The sequence below is a fragment of the Micromys minutus genome, assembly GCF_963924665.1.
Source record: "Micromys minutus genome assembly, chromosome: 21".
In the NCBI taxonomy this organism is placed as follows: domain Eukaryota; kingdom Metazoa; phylum Chordata; class Mammalia; order Rodentia; family Muridae; genus Micromys; species Micromys minutus.
The window spans coordinates 19656285-19673295 of NC_137956.1; the positions used below are offsets into that span (position 1 = coordinate 19656285).

General features: G+C 40.1%; 1 protein-coding gene across 1 annotated transcript in view; it reads left to right on the forward strand.

The window, feature by feature from the left end:
- DOP1A (DOP1 leucine zipper like protein A) overlaps nucleotides 1–17011 on the forward strand; it is an 88257-nt gene that overhangs the window by 70511 nt on the left and 735 nt on the right. Inside the window, exons 27-38 of the mRNA XM_080934478.1 lie at nucleotides 1529–1595; nucleotides 1973–2117; nucleotides 2274–2353; nucleotides 4782–4891; nucleotides 5157–5306; nucleotides 5411–5472; nucleotides 8696–8848; nucleotides 10861–10997; nucleotides 11474–11529; nucleotides 12596–12760; nucleotides 14079–14208; nucleotides 15573–15623. Coding sequence (XP_080790604.1) covers nucleotides 1529–1595; nucleotides 1973–2117; nucleotides 2274–2353; nucleotides 4782–4891; nucleotides 5157–5306; nucleotides 5411–5472; nucleotides 8696–8848; nucleotides 10861–10997; nucleotides 11474–11529; nucleotides 12596–12760; nucleotides 14079–14208; nucleotides 15573–15623 — 1306 coding nt within the window. The remainder of the gene's footprint in view (nucleotides 1–1528; nucleotides 1596–1972; nucleotides 2118–2273; nucleotides 2354–4781; nucleotides 4892–5156; nucleotides 5307–5410; nucleotides 5473–8695; nucleotides 8849–10860; nucleotides 10998–11473; nucleotides 11530–12595; nucleotides 12761–14078; nucleotides 14209–15572; nucleotides 15624–17011) is intronic.

Consider the following 17011-nt stretch of genomic DNA (forward strand, 5'->3'; position numbering starts at 1 on the left):
TAAGCATTAGTTTAGGTAGCATCAGGTTTGAGAATTCGTAAATAGAACCCTAAGAAAAACCTGGTAAATGAATCACAATGGTAAGAGTAAAAATGAAAAGCCTTTATGAAGACAGTCGGGAAAGGATACACTGAGACAAGTTACATCATCTGGTTTGGCAATGGTGTATCACAGGCAGTGAAATAATAAGAATTAGGTAAAAAGAGACATGGCAGCTGCTTGGGAGGAAACTTGGCTTTTATTGCATCATGAATGAAAGTAGAAAGCAAGAGTTTGGCATGACTGCAAGCTACAAGGGGTCATGGAAGAAGACTTAGGATTGAGTACTTAGGTACTGGGTACCATGGTACTTAGAATTGGGGCGAGAAATCATATTTAAGTAGGAGGTGATAAAGTGTGAACAACCATATGTTGGCATTTAGAAAACAGGAAAAAGAAGAAAAAGAAGCTAGAAAATGTAAGTCATCAGAAAATTTGAAAACCCAGGCGAGTCTGTGTGGCATCTGCAAAGAAAGGTGAAGGTCAAAAGAGGTGTCCCAGTGGGTAAAGTACTTGCAAGGGAAGTGTAAGGACCCGAGTTCACATCCATACAACCTATGTAATGCCCAGTGCAGTGCTCCACAATCTCTGCTGCTGCAGGGAGCTGAGAGGCAGAGACAAGAGTCCTTGGAAGCCCGCAGGCCAGCTAGCATTCCATACACAGTGAACATTTGAAGACAAGGACCTGTAACTGACCTCCACATGCTTATCACAGCACACACACATAGAAAGGTTAAGAGAAAGAGATAGCACCTCCTAGAAGAAGTTGGGGTGCTGAGGAATGGTAAGAGGTGGGTTTGGAGATTAGAGGAGCACCAAGATTTAGAAGCAAAAAGTAACATAGAACAAAAAGTGTAGGTGGAGTAGGGAGGGAAGGAGATTTTTATTTTTCTCAAATATATTTGATTACCAGAAAAGGAAGTGAAAAGGAGATGGAAGGAAGTGTATTCTAGAAGAATGCTAAGAAATGCTGGGGATATTAGGTAGTTGACAGGCTCCTCCCTGTACTCAAATGACCTTCGGCTCAGTCATTTAACCTTTCCTCTGTAAAATGGAAACAGTAATAGTGCCTATCTCATAAGCGTGTTAAAAGGTAAAAGAGTTAGTATTTATTAACTTCTTAGAACAATGCCTGGCCACTTACATATGTCATTGAAGTGGATAGTGATACGCTCAGCATTCTAGATATAAGGAAAGTCACTTATAGGACCAGAATCAAAAGACACTGGCATGGAGGCTTGAACAGAAAATAGCAAGTATGACTTGTTATTGTTAACACTTAGCATCTTCACCACAGTTCTGCTGTTACTGCAAGACATCTGGATCTCTTCCAGCTGAGAGTTCTTACAGAGAATACTGCTCTTAGCATCATTGTGTCTTTTTATGCATAAATGTTAATTATCAGAAAACACCACAAGAAATTATGTGATATTATTCATATATATATTCATTTTCTTTGAACTAATAACTTTTTTAATGACTCTTACAGGGTTCTGAATGAGTTTATTATGAAAAATCCTAGTTTGGAAAATAAAAAAGACCAAAGAGACCTTCAGGTAAGGCATTCTGAATTCAAGGTTGTTACCAAAATTAAAAGCTAAAATTAGGAGTCATATAAGATGATCTATGATGTTCTTCCTGACTATGAACATTCAGTAAAATATAAGATTGGCTAACATATAAAAAATACTATCAGGTAGTGGCACATGTCTACTATCTTGGCTCTTGAAAGGTAGCAGAACCAGGAATCCAAGGCCAGTATCTACGACATAGAGTTTGAGGTCACTTTGAAGCTACATTAGACCATTTTTGTGAGGGAGTGGAGAGGAATGTGTATTATAAAATATCTATTGGAAGAAAATAAAACACTTCAAGACTTTTTAACTCATTTTCCGTGTGTGTGCACAAACATGGTTCTCCTTTGTTTCTCTAGGATGTGACTCACAAAATAGTGGATGCTATTGGTGCAATTGCTGGTTCCTCTCTGGAACAGACAACATGGCTCCGGCGAAATCTGGAAGTTAAACCTTCTCCCAAAATAATGGTGGATGGAACCAACTTAGAGTCTGATGTTGAAGGTATTGCTCTGCCATCTTATCTCTCAGCATATATTTACTAAGCAGTGGTAGTTAGCTCTGTGACACACTCTCATCCCTTTTTTATACCATTATTAGCTAGTAGCTTTTTCAGTAGGAAAGTACTAATCACTGTCTCCTGTCTTTTCTCTTATTTAGATATGCTGTCACCTGCCATGGAAACCTCAAACATAACTCCTTCTGTGTACAGTGTCCATGCACTGACATTGCTCTCTGAGGTAAACAGCACCAGGCATTTCCACATGAAAACTCAAACAGTTAAATAGTACATAGCAATCAGAAGAAAAGCTTTTAATTTCAAAAATCATTTTTTTCTAGAAATCACTTGTACATAGAATTTTCAAGTATAGGACAATGTGGGGGCAATGTATGTCTGTGTTTGTGTGAGTGCACATATGTGTGCAGACATCCATGTACACCTGTGCATGTGGAAACCAGAGGTTGACCTAGGTGTCCTCTTTTTTTTTTTAATATTTATTTATTTTGTTTATATGAGTACACTGTAGCTGTCTTCAAACACACCTGAAGAGGACATTAGATCCCATTACAGATGGTTGTGAGCCATCATGTGGTTGTTGGGAACTGAACTCAGGACATCTGGAAGAGCAGCCAGTGCTCTTAACCACTAAGCCACCTCTCCAGCCCCCGTCCTCTTTTTTTTATTTTCTACCTTTTATTTTCTGATCTCCTCACTGAAACTGGAGAATGGCTAGCCAGAAACCTTAGGGATTCATCTGTCTCTGCCTTGCCAGTATTGGGATATACATACACCATCATTCCCAGATTGTGGGAGGGTACTGACAATCTAAACTCAGGTCCTCATGCTTGAGCCACTGAGTCTTCTCTCTAGCTGCAGATGCAGGATTTTGATCTTGACTATATTTTTTATTGTATGTTCTTGTTGTACATGATACTGTTACATAAAGACATATTCAGGTGAGTATGTGTTGTGTAGTAAGAATATCCTAACCACTCTCCCCTCTTGCTAACGCTCCCCCATTAGTACCTTTGTTCCTCTTGGGAGTTTTGTTTTGACTTTCATGTCATACATTCATGATTTTACTTACTTATTTAAAGTCAAGAACTATAAATAGAATTTGTCTTTCTAGTACTGACTTAATTTGTTTAATGTAATTATCTCTACTTGCATCTGTTTCCTGGAAATGACTCCATTGCTTTATTGGTTGGACAAAACAGTCTGCTGTAAATAGATGCCACATTTTCTTTCTTTGTTCCTTTGTTGTTAGACACTTAGGTTGATTCCATAACTTTACTACTGTCAATTGTGCAAGTATCTCTGTAATGTGCTCACTGGGATTCTTCAGGTAAATTCCATGTCATATGATTCCTCTACAGCCCATCTAGGTATTCTAAACAGAAACAAAATCCCTACAGAGATACCTTCATGACAATTAGAGCTGCATATTCAGAACAGCCAAAGTACAAAATTTGCCTGAATCACTGTATATATACACAATGGAGTCATTTTCAGACATGAAAAAGGAAAATACACCATTAGTTTCAAAATGAGTGGAACTGAAGATTATTGTGTTAAGTCTACTTAGTCATTCTCACAACAGATGCCTCACATCCCATGGAATTTTAGTGTTAAAAATGGAACAGTAGGGGCTGGAGAGAGATGGCTCAGTGGTTAAGAGCACTGACTGCTCTTACAAAGGTCATGAGTTCAAATCTCAGCAACCACATGGTGGCTTATAACCATCTGTAATGAGATCTGATGCCCTCTTCTGGTGTGTCTGAAGATAGTCTGAACAGTGTACTCACATACATAAAATAAATAAATCTTTTTTTTAATGGAACAATAAGGTAAAAGAATGTGGAAAAGGACAGGGGGAGCAGGATAAAAGTAATACTGGTAAATATCCAGTCATCCTGTGTATTTGTATGGAAGTGTCATAGTGAACCCATTATTTCCTACATTTAATATAAACCAAATTTTAAAAACAAAAAGAAATAGAATAGGGCTTGAAGCTCAAAAATTGTCAGAATTAAAATGAATTGTGGCCTGAAGTTTGACAGGGTGGACACCCGTATTAAGAATTCTGTCAGTCTGATTGATTGGCTGCTTAGAACGTCCTCATTGTGAAGAGTTAAAATGTTGCAGATTCAGTACCATATTATTTTGGGCCATCTTTAGACCCTTTAGTAGCTGCTGATCACCCACCTCTGTGTCTGACCTGTCATCCTCTGTCACATAAAACTTCAGAATGCATGACAGTGAACAGACCTCAGCATCCACCAACCCTAAAGTTACCAGTGTCTTTAGATCACTTCTAAAATTTCTAAAAGGTTTTTCACACTTTGCTATGTAACCTATTACCTACTCTCCCCACCAAAATATGTGAGATAACTATAGGAGTTCCCAAAAATGCTAACAAAATAACATTTGTAATTCAGGACATCCAGGATCCATGCTTCTCACCCTTGATCATTCAGATTTGGCTCAGGATAAACTATGCCTTATCTCCCTACCCCTCATTTTTTTAAGTTTATATTTTAAGAAATAAAAATGTTTCGTATCTGGTTGTGGCATGGAAGAGTAGAGGTGGTTAAGTATATGTACATAGTAAGCAATGCTGGTCCCAGTTTCAGCATATAGATGAACTTGTCTGCTCTGTTTTATAGGTATTGGCTCATCTTCTGGATATGGTTTTCTACAGTGATGAAAAAGAACGTGTTATTCCTTTACTTGTAAACATTATGCATTATGTTGTACCCTACCTCCGAAATCACAGGTACCATATGATTCCAATGGACTTCAGCTAATTCACATTCTGCCAGAAAGTCTGTACCCCCATTGCTATTGTTGACTTCAGCTACAAAATATCATTCTTACCTTGATTCATATATAATGGTTAACTTCTTTGTGTCTCATTTTTCTTATGGTGACTTTTGTTTTTGTTTCGATGCTAGTATCTGAGATAAATGTGAAGACACATAAACTCAATATCATGACTGAGGTGAAAGCATTATGTGGTTTAATGTGTTTTCTCTGTACAGTGCACATAATGCCCCTAGTTACCGAGCCTGTGTCCAGCTGCTCAGCAGTCTTAGTGGGTATCAGTATACACGGAGAGCCTGGAAAAAAGAAGCCTTTGATCTTTTCATGGATCCCAGTTTCTTTCAGATGGATGCTTCCTGTGTTAGTCAGTAAGTAGTCCTCTTCTCACCTCCACACATCCGTCACTGTCTAGCAAAGGTAGAAGGCCTTAATAAGAATAGGATTAATGGCATATGATGATCCTGTCTTTCAGCTGGAGAGCAATCATGGACAACCTGATGACACATGATAAGACAACATTCAGAGATTTGATGAGTGAGTACTGTGACAGCCCACGTGATTTTTCTTGTACATTCTTCTTACAATGCACTAGTCTCCTTTGAAAAGTTTTGAATGACATCTTTCTCAAGTTAAACAGCATCCCATGTTTCCCCTTACATGTAAATAAAGATTTTTTAAAAAGCCATGAGACACTGTGGGAAAGGACAGCTGTAACACCAGCCCCTAGGAGACAAAGACAAAAGTATCAAAAATTCCAGACCAGCTCAGATTCAAACAAAACCCAAGAAACAGATTTAGAGTGAGGCCCAAGTGGGAGATGAAGAGAGCCGCTGACTGGGGCTGAGAGTAAGAGTGAGGAATGTGATAGAAATGCACACAAGTCCCTGATGAGATCCCTCATTTCATACAGTGAATGTGTACCACCAATGAACACCTTACTGAAGACAACTTAATGCAAAGGAAAACTCTTTACATTCCCTGCATACAGCCTAGTTACCAGCATATAATAGGCGATATATTATTAATAGTTATTGACTCCATAAAAAGACAAATGTAGGCAATTGGATCTAAACTCTGCAGGAGTGCACTTGCCTGTGGCTATGGGTCTTCAGGGAAGAGAAGTGGGGAGAGGGAAGAGGAGAGAACAATTGTTAAGCTGAACTGCACTCACTGGGATTCTGAGTCTGAACTGTGAGTCCCCATTCATTTTCTCATCTGAAGGGTGATGTTGCCTGTTCTAGTTTTCTTGCAGCTTTTTGTTCCTTTGTTTGTTTTGTTTTTGTTTGTGATAGTGCTGGAATCAAATCCAGCGCTGCTGCGTGCTATGCAAGTACTTAGCCTCAGAGTCCTTTCCCAGCTCTTTTTGGTTTATTTTTTAAGATTTATTTATTTTATGTACATGAGTACACTGTAGCTGTCTTCAGACACCAGAAAAGGGCATCAGATCTCATTACAGATGGTTGTGAGCCTGTGGTTGCTGGGGTTTGAACTCAGGACCTTTGGAAGAGCAGTCAGTGATCTTAACTACTGAGCCATCTCCAGCCCTCACTCCCAGCTCTTGAAGTCAAGTTTTGAGGCACTTGTTACACATCACAATGCCAGTAGCAAGTGGATAGTACAGAATGTGGATAGTCATTAGATACTCTCTGTCAGCTGTTGCATGGCTTTTACAATAAAAGGTGCATCATTTTCAGGTTTCAAATAGTCCAGAAAATTACTGTGTAGAGTTTTTTTTTAATTATATTCCAGCCATTGCATGCCCCCCTCCCTGGTACCCCTCCCTCAGTTCCTTATCTCATTCCTCTTTTCTCTTGCCTACACACACACACACACACACACACACACACAAACCAGGCCTTCCTCTTCCCTGGGGCCTCAAGACTCTTGAGGATTAGGCACACCTTCGCCACCTGAGGCCAGACCAGGCAGACCTCTGCTATATTTGTGCTGGGGGCCTTGGAGCAGCCCATGTATGCTGCCTGCTTGGTGGCTTAGTCTCTGGGAGTTCCCTGGGGTCCACATTGAGATTGCTGGTCTTCCTATGGGGTTGCCCTTCCCTCAGCTTCTTCAATCCTTCCCTTACTTCAACCATAGGGGTCTCCAACTTCAGTCTAATGGTTGGATGTAAGTATCTGCTCCTGTCTCAGTCTGATGCTTGGTAGAGCCTCTCAGAGGACAGCCATGCTAGGCTTCTGTCTGTAAATGCATCTTATAGCATCAGGAATCGTGTCAGTCTCATGATGACCTTTCCTTCAGTCTCTGTTCCAAACTTCGTCTACATATTTCCTCCTGAGAATATTTTTGTTCCCCCTTCTAAGAAGAAGCGAAGCATCCACACTTTGGTCTTCCTTTTTCTTTAGCTTCATGTAGTCTGTAAATTGTGGTCTTGCATATTCCGAGCTTTGGGGCTAATTTCTACTTATCAGTTAGTGCATATCATGGGTGGTTTTTTGTGACTGGGTTACCTCACTCAGGATGATATTTTCTAGATCTATCAATTTGCCTAAGAATTTCATGTAGTCATTGTTTTCAAAAGGTGAGTAGTACTCCACTGTATAAATGTAACACATTTTCTGTATCCATTCCTCTGCTGAAGGACATCTGAGTTCTTTCCGGCTTCTGGCTATTATAAATAAGTCTGCTATGAACATGGTGGAGCATGTGCTACCTAGGGATCCAGCCCATATACAGCCACCAAACCCAGACAATATTGCTGATGCAAAGAAGTTTGCAACCCCATAAGAAAAACAATACCAACCATGGCTCCCAGGGACTAAACCCCCAACCGAAGAGCACACATGGAGTGACCCATGGCTCCAGCTGCACATGGAGCAGAGAGTGGTCTTGTTGGGCATCAATGGGAGGAAAACCCCTTGGTCCTGCTAAGGCTCAATGCCCCGGTGTAGGGGAATGTCAGGGCAGGGAGGAGGGAGGGGGTGGGTGGGTGAGTGAACACCTTCATAAACGTAGTAGGGGAGATGGCATAGGGGGTATGGAAGGGAAACCGGGAAAGGAAATAACATTTGAAATGTAAATAAAATATATCCAATAAAGAATTTTTTTAAAAAGGGGGGGGGGGGAATCGTGTCAGGCCTTGGTGCTCCCCCATGAGATGGACTCCAAGTTGGGCCAGTCATTGGACTGCCTTTCCTTCAGTCTCTGTTCACCAAATATTTATTGAAAGGTGGCAGTGGACCAAGCACTGTGCTGGCATTTATAAACGTTTTAAATTAGGAAATGAGGTTGTAAATGAAATAAAATGGGCACTGTGTAATGAATTCTAACAGCAAAGAGCTCATATTGGATATGAGACTGAAGGAGCCAATCCTTCCAAGAAATGTAATTCCCAGCATAGGGAACAAAATTACAAAGGTCTTAGAGTGGGAGCAAATTCGGTGAGTCGTAACCAGCAAGACAATGTGGTTATAGCAGAGTAAGTCATGAGCAAGGAGTTAAATATAAAGGCTAAATCAGACCAACTTGTATTTTCTAAAGTAATACAAAAGATTTAAACAGATAGCTATATTAATGGGATTACTGGTTATTTTACCTTCTAAAATTCATAGTTCTAAACTTTCTTGTCTGTCTACATCCAAATTCAGCCATTCGACCTTCTGGCATGTGTACGCCCCAGTTGTCTGCACCAAAGGTCTCTGTCCTCTGTGCTCAGTTCCTCAGTGTGTGTCATGGGGTATTTACTCACTGAGTGACATTCTCAGATGACTAGCTGGCCTTCTGCTTCCATCCCTTTTTATAGCTCGAGTAGCTGTGGCCCAGAGCAGTTCCCTCAATCTTTTTGCAAATCGGGATGTGGAGTTAGAACAGAGAGCCATGCTTCTCAAAAGACTGGCCTTTGCCATCTTTAGCAGTGAAGTTGACCAGTATCAGAAGTACCTTCCAGACATACAGGGTAAGTAATTAAAACCTTTTATCTTCTCTGTTCTGAATTAGAAGGATTTGGGCTACATTTATTTTGTGTTTTGGTGTTTTTCTGCTGTTTCTTAGAAAATACCTTTACTTAATCTTATTTCGGGTTGAGATGCTACAGCATACATATATATAATGATGAGTATGCTGTAGCTATCTTCAGACATACCAGAAGAGGGCACTGCATCCCAGTATAGGTGGTTCTGAGCCACCATATGGTTGCTTGGAATTGAAGTTAGGACCTCTGGAAGAGCAGTCAGTGCTCTTAGCCTCTGAGCCATCCCCAGCCCCTTTACAGCTCTTAAGTACCAGTTCAATCAAGGTCTTACTACAATGTAAGAAATGTAAAACTATGGGAAAAAAAAACTTGCTCTGTATATGTGTGTATGTATATATGTATATATACATATATGTATGTATATCTTATACATGTATATATTTATATAAATATATGCAAATATATTTAAATATATCTATATATACACATATACACACACTTGTCTAAACACTAATATAGAGGAAAATACTCATAACAATTAGACCTTCCCTTCTAAAACTAGTCATGTGACCACAACTATTATTTATAACTGCCTTCTACTTGTTCTAGACTTCTTCAACCCCCTGTAACAATCAATTCTTGAGTCTCTACCCAAAGCTTCAGTCTGACTTGTTAATCATTCTAACTAGATTGAGTTGTAGTTTCCCATTGACTTTAATAGCAGGGCCTGATAAGATACTGAGATACCCTATTGGATCACTTGCACTTCAGAACTGTTCTTCCTTACCTTCATTTAGGAGAAGCAGTCCAAGTTCTCCTTAATAGTCCAGATCAGTCATTCTTGCTACAAATGCAACTCTTTGCTTTGACTCAGGGGCATAAGAAAGTAACCATGGGGAAATCTTAGCATCCACTTCAATGCAGTGGCTATATATCCATTTAGAAGCACTTCCCCCTTAGCAAGCAATACTTCTGGTCCAATAGATCAGGGCTGGGAGAAGGTAGCAATTTTTTTGCTAGTGAGTGACAAGGAGTGTCTCCGAGTAGTAGTATTTCCACTTCTATCCTTGACCCCCTAGAGTCATGAATGCTGGCTAAGGGGGGGGGGGGGGTGAGCCAGTACCATGTATTTAATGCTGATTGAGAGCACAGATAGGAGACACCTGCTCCACCTTCCAGCTTCCTGTCTCCCAATTGAGCACGGTAACTATCTTCAAATGGCCATTCTACCACCTGTGAACATGAACCCACTGCCTCACTTGTTTGAACTTGGACTTGAAGTCAGTGGTCAGACTCAGTGCTGTGTAAAAGAACATTCATAGATAAGATAGCTAAAGCATTCTGTAAGTCCATGGAAAAGAGTTTTGGCGGAAACATTTTGCACAGGAAATACAAGTCCTAATACAACTATAAATAATATTGTCTTTTTTAATAAAAAAGAGCATTTAACTTTCCAGTGAACCACTCTAATTGGCTATATGAGCGTTTTGAAATTTTTCATCATGACTTTGGTGACTGTGTCCAAAGGATACATCACTCTGAGCCACCAAATACCTTCACCTATAACGAAACTATTGGCTGCCCAACTCAGGGAGTGCTGTGCAGCCTCAAAAACCCAAGGATTCACATGAAAGTGATTGTGTTAACTCTGTATACCTAATTTCAGATACAGAACAGTTAGAGTCTTCTGTGAGTCCTTACCAACCTCCCAAGTGCTGGGATTCCATGCCTGGCAGTATCTCTGTCTTATTCTGTCCTTAGAGAACCCAAACATTCAAAATTTTTAGTTGCTACATGATAGAATGTACTAAGTCTAAATAAGAAAATTTTTTATTTTTGTACATATTTTATGCCACTCTTTAACTTATTAATAAGAATAACTTCATAAGAAAGAAGCACCCTGCAAAAGATTAGTCTTTTTTTCTGTCTGGGCTAGACACTACATTTTATAAGAATTTAATTACTTAGGCATGGAAAATATGCTGCGTTTCTTTCAGAGAGATTGGTTGAGAGTCTCCGCTTGCCCCAGGTGCCGACTCTTCACTCTCAAGTGTTCCTGTTTTTCAGAGTGTTACTTTTAAGAATGTCTCCACAACACCTTACCTCACTCTGGCCTACCATGATCACGGAACTTGTGAGTTAATTTTAATTTATGAGGTTATAAATATAAACTTAAAAACATTGTGACTAATTTTCAAATGCTTTTTAGATGAAAACTAAACTCAATATTATCAGTTCATGGCAATTCCTGAAGTTAAAATGGTAAAAATAAGTCAAATTTCATGTTCTTAAGTATCTTAAGCCTCAGATTGTGCAGATAACCTGTGAACCCTTACACATCTCATACAGTTTAATGCTTGGTCCTTTGGGCACATTTTTGGCTTTGTCATAGCAAACAGGACTAGTAGCCCCTGCAATCATACCCCTAGTGAGAGACAGTTGAGCTGGACTGTTAGTCTGACGAAAGGTATACACTCCTCTTCAAGTACATCATGTATCCATTTAAGTTTGCTTCAGAGATTGCCTCCCAAGCCCCACCCCCCACCAAAGATACAGTGAAAAAAAATGACACACCCACTTGAAAGTAACCATGTCCTTCATGGTCTCCAGGTGCAGGTTTTCTTACTGATGGAGCAGGAGCTCACTGCTGATGAAGATATTTCACGGTAATGTGTGCTTTGTTTCTGTGAGTTCCTCAAGATACCTGAAGTTACTCAGGAGAGTTTAGATATCTCACTATCCACACACTTCCTTTATTTGGGGCTAGAGATAGCTCAGTGGTACTGACCACTCTCAGAGGACCTGGTTCAATTCCCATCACCCACATGGGTTTGTCTATACCTACAGTTCCAAGGGAACTGTCACATGGTGCAGATAGAAATGTGGGCAGAACTCCCACATACATAAAATAATAAATCTTTAAAAAATGAATACTTCCATTATTTATGTTTGAATACAATTTTATTTAGTCAGAAAACATGATAATTGTCACCATTAATGGATGTCAGCCTCTACAGAAAGATTCCACTTAATATAATTTAGTATTTCAACTACATTAGTCATGTGGTAGTTTTGGTAGTTTAGATGTAGTACCTAAAACTTGGGAATACGTAAGTTTTACCAGTATGGCAGGTAGCCTGTGACCAGGGCATTCATAGATCTTCCAGAATGTTCCCAATTAAGTGTACAGTAGCTAGCTCAGTGTGTAATGCTTATTCTGTGAGTATGAAGACCTGAGTTCTATCCCGGAACACATGTAAAATGTCTAGGTGGAGAAATTAAGACTGAGCAGTTAAGAACTTGTGCTCTTGCGGAAGACCAGGGTTCAGTTCCCAGCACTCACATAGCAGCTCACAGCCATCTGTCATTCTAATCCCAGGGGATCCAGTAACCTCTTTTGACTTGTGCAAACACTAGACATGTATATGGGGTGTGTGTGTACAACACAGAGAATAAAAACAAAAAGGTGGGAGTGGTTCATGTATTTGCACTCACGCTCTGAGGAAGTTAACACTGGGACTTAGCCCACTTGGTAAGCTCCAAGCTGAGAAGCCCTGCCTCATACAACAGCATATATAGTGCCTGAAGAGTGAAGTCTTCAAATACAACTTTGTCGTGATCACTGTAATTCCTAGTCAGCAGTGTGGCTGTAGAAGAGACAGTTGGTCCCTAGCATTTGCAGGACTCCTGTGAGCCAAAGGTCCTGCTGATGACAGCACTGTCTTGTTACAGGACGTCAGGGCCATCTGCAGCTGGTCTGGAGACAACCTATACTGGAGGTAATGGCTTCTCCACATCATATAACAGCCAGAGGTGGTTAAACCTCTATCTCTCGGCTTGCAAGTTTTTGGATTTGGCTCTGGCATTGCCCTCTGAAAATCTTCCTCAATTTCAGATGTAAGTAAAGGATATTAAGTGTTTATTTTTCTAAATATGTTTGGTCACTGGTGTACAACCTGAACTTCTTTGTGCAGGTTGAAGTATTCATAAGTTCTCACAAAAACCTTTCTGTACTGGAGAGTGGAGCAGCACAGTTACTAGCACTCAGTGGTTGCTGTGGATATAGTCCCAGACCATTCACTTAAAAGCTAGAGCACCCCTAGACGTGGGGCAGTGGGGTGGTGCACTCAGGAGCTGGAAGTTTCGTGGAGGGTACAGAGCCTAGCACATGGTGAGAACATAAGATCGCTGCCAACGTGAGGTTCAGAGCAAGCCCAGAAAGGAGTTGTAAACAGATGTTGAGGGTTAGAGGCTCTGTGAAGACAGGCAGAACTGGAGCTCATCTCTACTATGTAAAAGCATTGTAAATAAAGAGGATTGATGTACCTTGGATAATGTGAAGCCACTGAAGCATCTAACAGATTAGTGATATCATTGGCCTTTTTAGAAAGTTTATCTTTGCTGTGTAGTGTGTAGAAAGCATAACAGAAAAGAATAAACAGCTCCAAGATAGTTCACACAGTAACTGTGCCTGCTTTTAGTTTTGGTCAGTTGTCTTGAGTGCTGGGGCTGGAGTCCAGATTCTTCAGTATGCCAGGCAAGCACTCTACCCCTGAGCTGCTGTGCCCACAGCCCTTGACTTTGGTAGTGGTTTCTTTTTGAAAATCAGAGGGTTGAGTAGGTGAATATGTGCTTTTCTATGCATAAACTCTCTGGGAGGATACATACTGTTATATGTATCAGTCTAGCAACCCTGGTGGTTTCTGTAATGGGATTACATGGATTCATGCTGGAATGATCAGCTTTCTTATAGTACAGATATAGCAGTTTACTTTTGAGTTTCTGCCTACTTCAGGAGGAGACTGAGGTGGGAGGACTGCAGGCTTGAGGCAGTTACTACAGCAACACAATATATTTTGTCTATTAGGTAAAAAACATATTACAAGTTATCCTGTTATCATACAGCTCTGGAATAGTTATTTTGAGCCAAGGTTTCTCTGAAGCCCTGGCTGTCCTTGAACTCACAGAGATCCCCCTGCCTCTGCCCCTTCACCCCATGAGGGCTGGGATTAAAGACTTGTGCCACCACCACTCAGCTTCAAATGGTGAATTTTACTTTTACTGACTAAAGCAAGCACCCACGGTGGATGGTGCTCCTGGCTTGGCTCAGCTGCACTTGAGTTGGCATGTACTGGGCCTGTGTTCTTTGTACTGAATGACGTAGCTTATCTTGGATGACAGTGTGTTACTAACATGAGCATTCTCCCACTGGTAGGTACCGATGGGCCTTTATTCCTGAAGCTTCAGATGACTCCGGCTTAGAAGTCAGAAGGCAGGGCATACATCAACGAGAATTTAAGCCATATGTGGTTCGACTAGCAAAACTTCTTCGGAAAAGGGCAAAGGTACCAAAGTTTAGGAGGGTTCTTATTGTGCCGTTGTCGTTGTGTTTCATTGTGTATCTATGATTGTGCTAGTATCACATGCTGCATCCATGCACCATTCTTAATGTTTATTGTGTATTATTATGTAACTGCTACACTAATGTCACACTTGTGAATCTTTACTAAATGATTCTTGTAAAACTAACAACATTATCAAGTTTATTTGAAAAATAAGTTTTTGGTTTTGAAGATTTTTAAGAAATATCTGTTATACTCAGTTTTCAAAAAAGATAAAGAAAATCATTAATAACATTATTTTTAAATGTCTTACTTTCAAAATGGGTGAAAACACTGGAAGCAATGCTTGTAAGTAATCCTGGGACAAACCTGAGGTTTAGTGTGTTCAGGGCCAAGGTGATGAGTGTCAGATGCAAGCTGACTGACAGCAGGGCTCGGGTGTCTGCAGAACAAACCTGTCAACTTAAGCTTCAAAACGGGACAGTCGGAAAATGAAAAGAAAACATTTTTAATAAACTTGACAGAAATACCTCATCAAAACTGAATTAGTTAGATAGACTTCTTTAATATCTTCTTATAACTCGTTATGCCATGTTTCAGTTTTGCATATCCACCCTTCTCCTGTTCCCTGTACTGCTGAGAATAAAGCCATCCAGGAAATGGTAGTAATTAAAAAGTCAGTGAAGGGACTCAAAAATACAAATAGCTAAAACTTTTTTTTAAATCTATGTGGAGGAAATCAGGAGAAAATGAGAATTACCAAAACCTGTCTCATAAAGTGTAGGAAGTTAAATTTGTAGTTTATAGTATGCCCTGAATCCTTTGTAATTAAGGATCCGGCTAACCTGCCAATCTTTGCTCTGAAGCAGAGGAGTAATGAAAATGGCTTGTTCACCATCGGGCCTTCATTAATATCTCATTTCCTCAGTGTGGAATACATCCAATGCGTATAGTTGACGCTCATGTGATGGTTTTTGAGATCAGGTCTGTATGAACTCATATGGTTTTGTCTCAGCAGTAATAAAGCTGTATTTGATTCTCTACAGAGCAAAAGGAGAGAAGGCAATTAGGGGCTTTACTTAAAGGATATGAGAAACTTGCTTCTTTAGGAGCCAAATGAAAGGGCAAAGTTATGGACCAAAGCCTGATCCAGGATTTAAGGACAAAACTTTCCCATTTCTATCACAGGATTTGAGAAGGAATTCCTGATGCAGTGAATATTCATGGGACTCTAGGCCCAGTGACCCACAGATAAGACAGCTGTTTGCCCTAGAAAGTATCATCCGATCCCTTTAAACAAGGCCTTCATGGCCAAACATACTTTTTACTGGAACAAAGGCTATGAGTTCTCCTCTTTCCTTCCACAGGACGAGGAGGACTTTAAGATTTTGGAGGGATTGGAGATGTCCAAGCATCAGGTGAGGGTGGCTATTGGTGCATATGAAATGGAAGCAAAAGCTACAGAGGTAAACAGGAAGGAAGGCACACTCCACATACAGACGTGAAGTCAAGGAGGAACAGGGTATATGGAGATGTTGGTATTTTAGTGTCAAGGACAGGTACATAAGAACAACAAAAAACACTGAAATGTGTGCTTTTCTTGGTTAAGAGCTCAGGGATGTAAGGGGAGCTTCCCTTTTATAAAAGAAAACCTCAATAGGAATATAAAAAGTAATTTTACCATGATTCTTATGTTTCAAAATTAGCTATAAAGGGTATAATCAGCATTTACTTTCTTTCAGGATAAATGCAACTTTATCTACCCTTTGCCTGACATTTAATTGCAGTTTGAGTTTTAGGAGACTAGAGGTAATGTGATAAACCAGGTGCCAGTATTTGGTGATAGTGAAAGTCATCTGGACTGGAGGCTAAATCATTGCTTATAAATGAACTCAGCAACAGCTATTTCTCATTTTTAAATCTCTTGCTAACTTGGGGCACTTTGTCCTGGAACCTGTTTTCCTTCAGATTTTAAAGCAGTGTAGTTCAGTGTTCAATGCTTTCATCTCTAAGACCATAGTAAGGAAATAACCTTGGGATCAGCTTAGGAAACTGATGAAAACTACGTAAAGTCGACTTCTTAGCAATATCCAAGAGAACACCGTTTGTGAGTGAATATAGCAAGCTAACTTGTCCTATTTTTCCTATTCTCATGATTTTTCTTGTTGTGCTGTAATATATGTGATTTTACCAGTGCAGACACTTTCAATTCATCAGTCCTTTCTGTGGGGAGACTTCAGGTAACTGTTGGTGTCTCCTGGTTAAGTTCTTAAAGTAACTTATATTCAAGGTTCTCCTGCCTCAGCCCAAGTCCTAGGATTATAAGCCACATGTACCCAACCTAACTTAGCTCTATGTCTTAATATATAGAAATTCCTGGTTTTGGAATTTAGTGGACAGTTTTTACATACATTCTCATTGACTTCCTGGCTGCAAAAGAAAAGTTTTGCCCTGTCATCACCAAGAGTGTCCTGCACAGGAGCAGCACAGTAAATAAGGGCAGAACCTGCTCACTAGCCCAGGTCCTGTCACTCAGGGTCCGGCTTCTCCTCTGTGTCTAGGTCAGCCCCTCATTTCTCTGCTAAAGTGCTGACAGTAACTGCTCACTCTCACTCATGCACCCTGTGACTATCAGCAGTAAAGGGCATAACGAGCTCTAAAGTCTGGAAATCCTCCTCAGCTTCTTATGAACTCTTCGTTTATCCCAGATCATTTAAACTAGAGTTGCCTCTGCAACCTAGTCAGAAATGACTACAAAACAGTTACGTGTCTTAATATGAAATTAGCAAATGGCACTAAAAGGCTT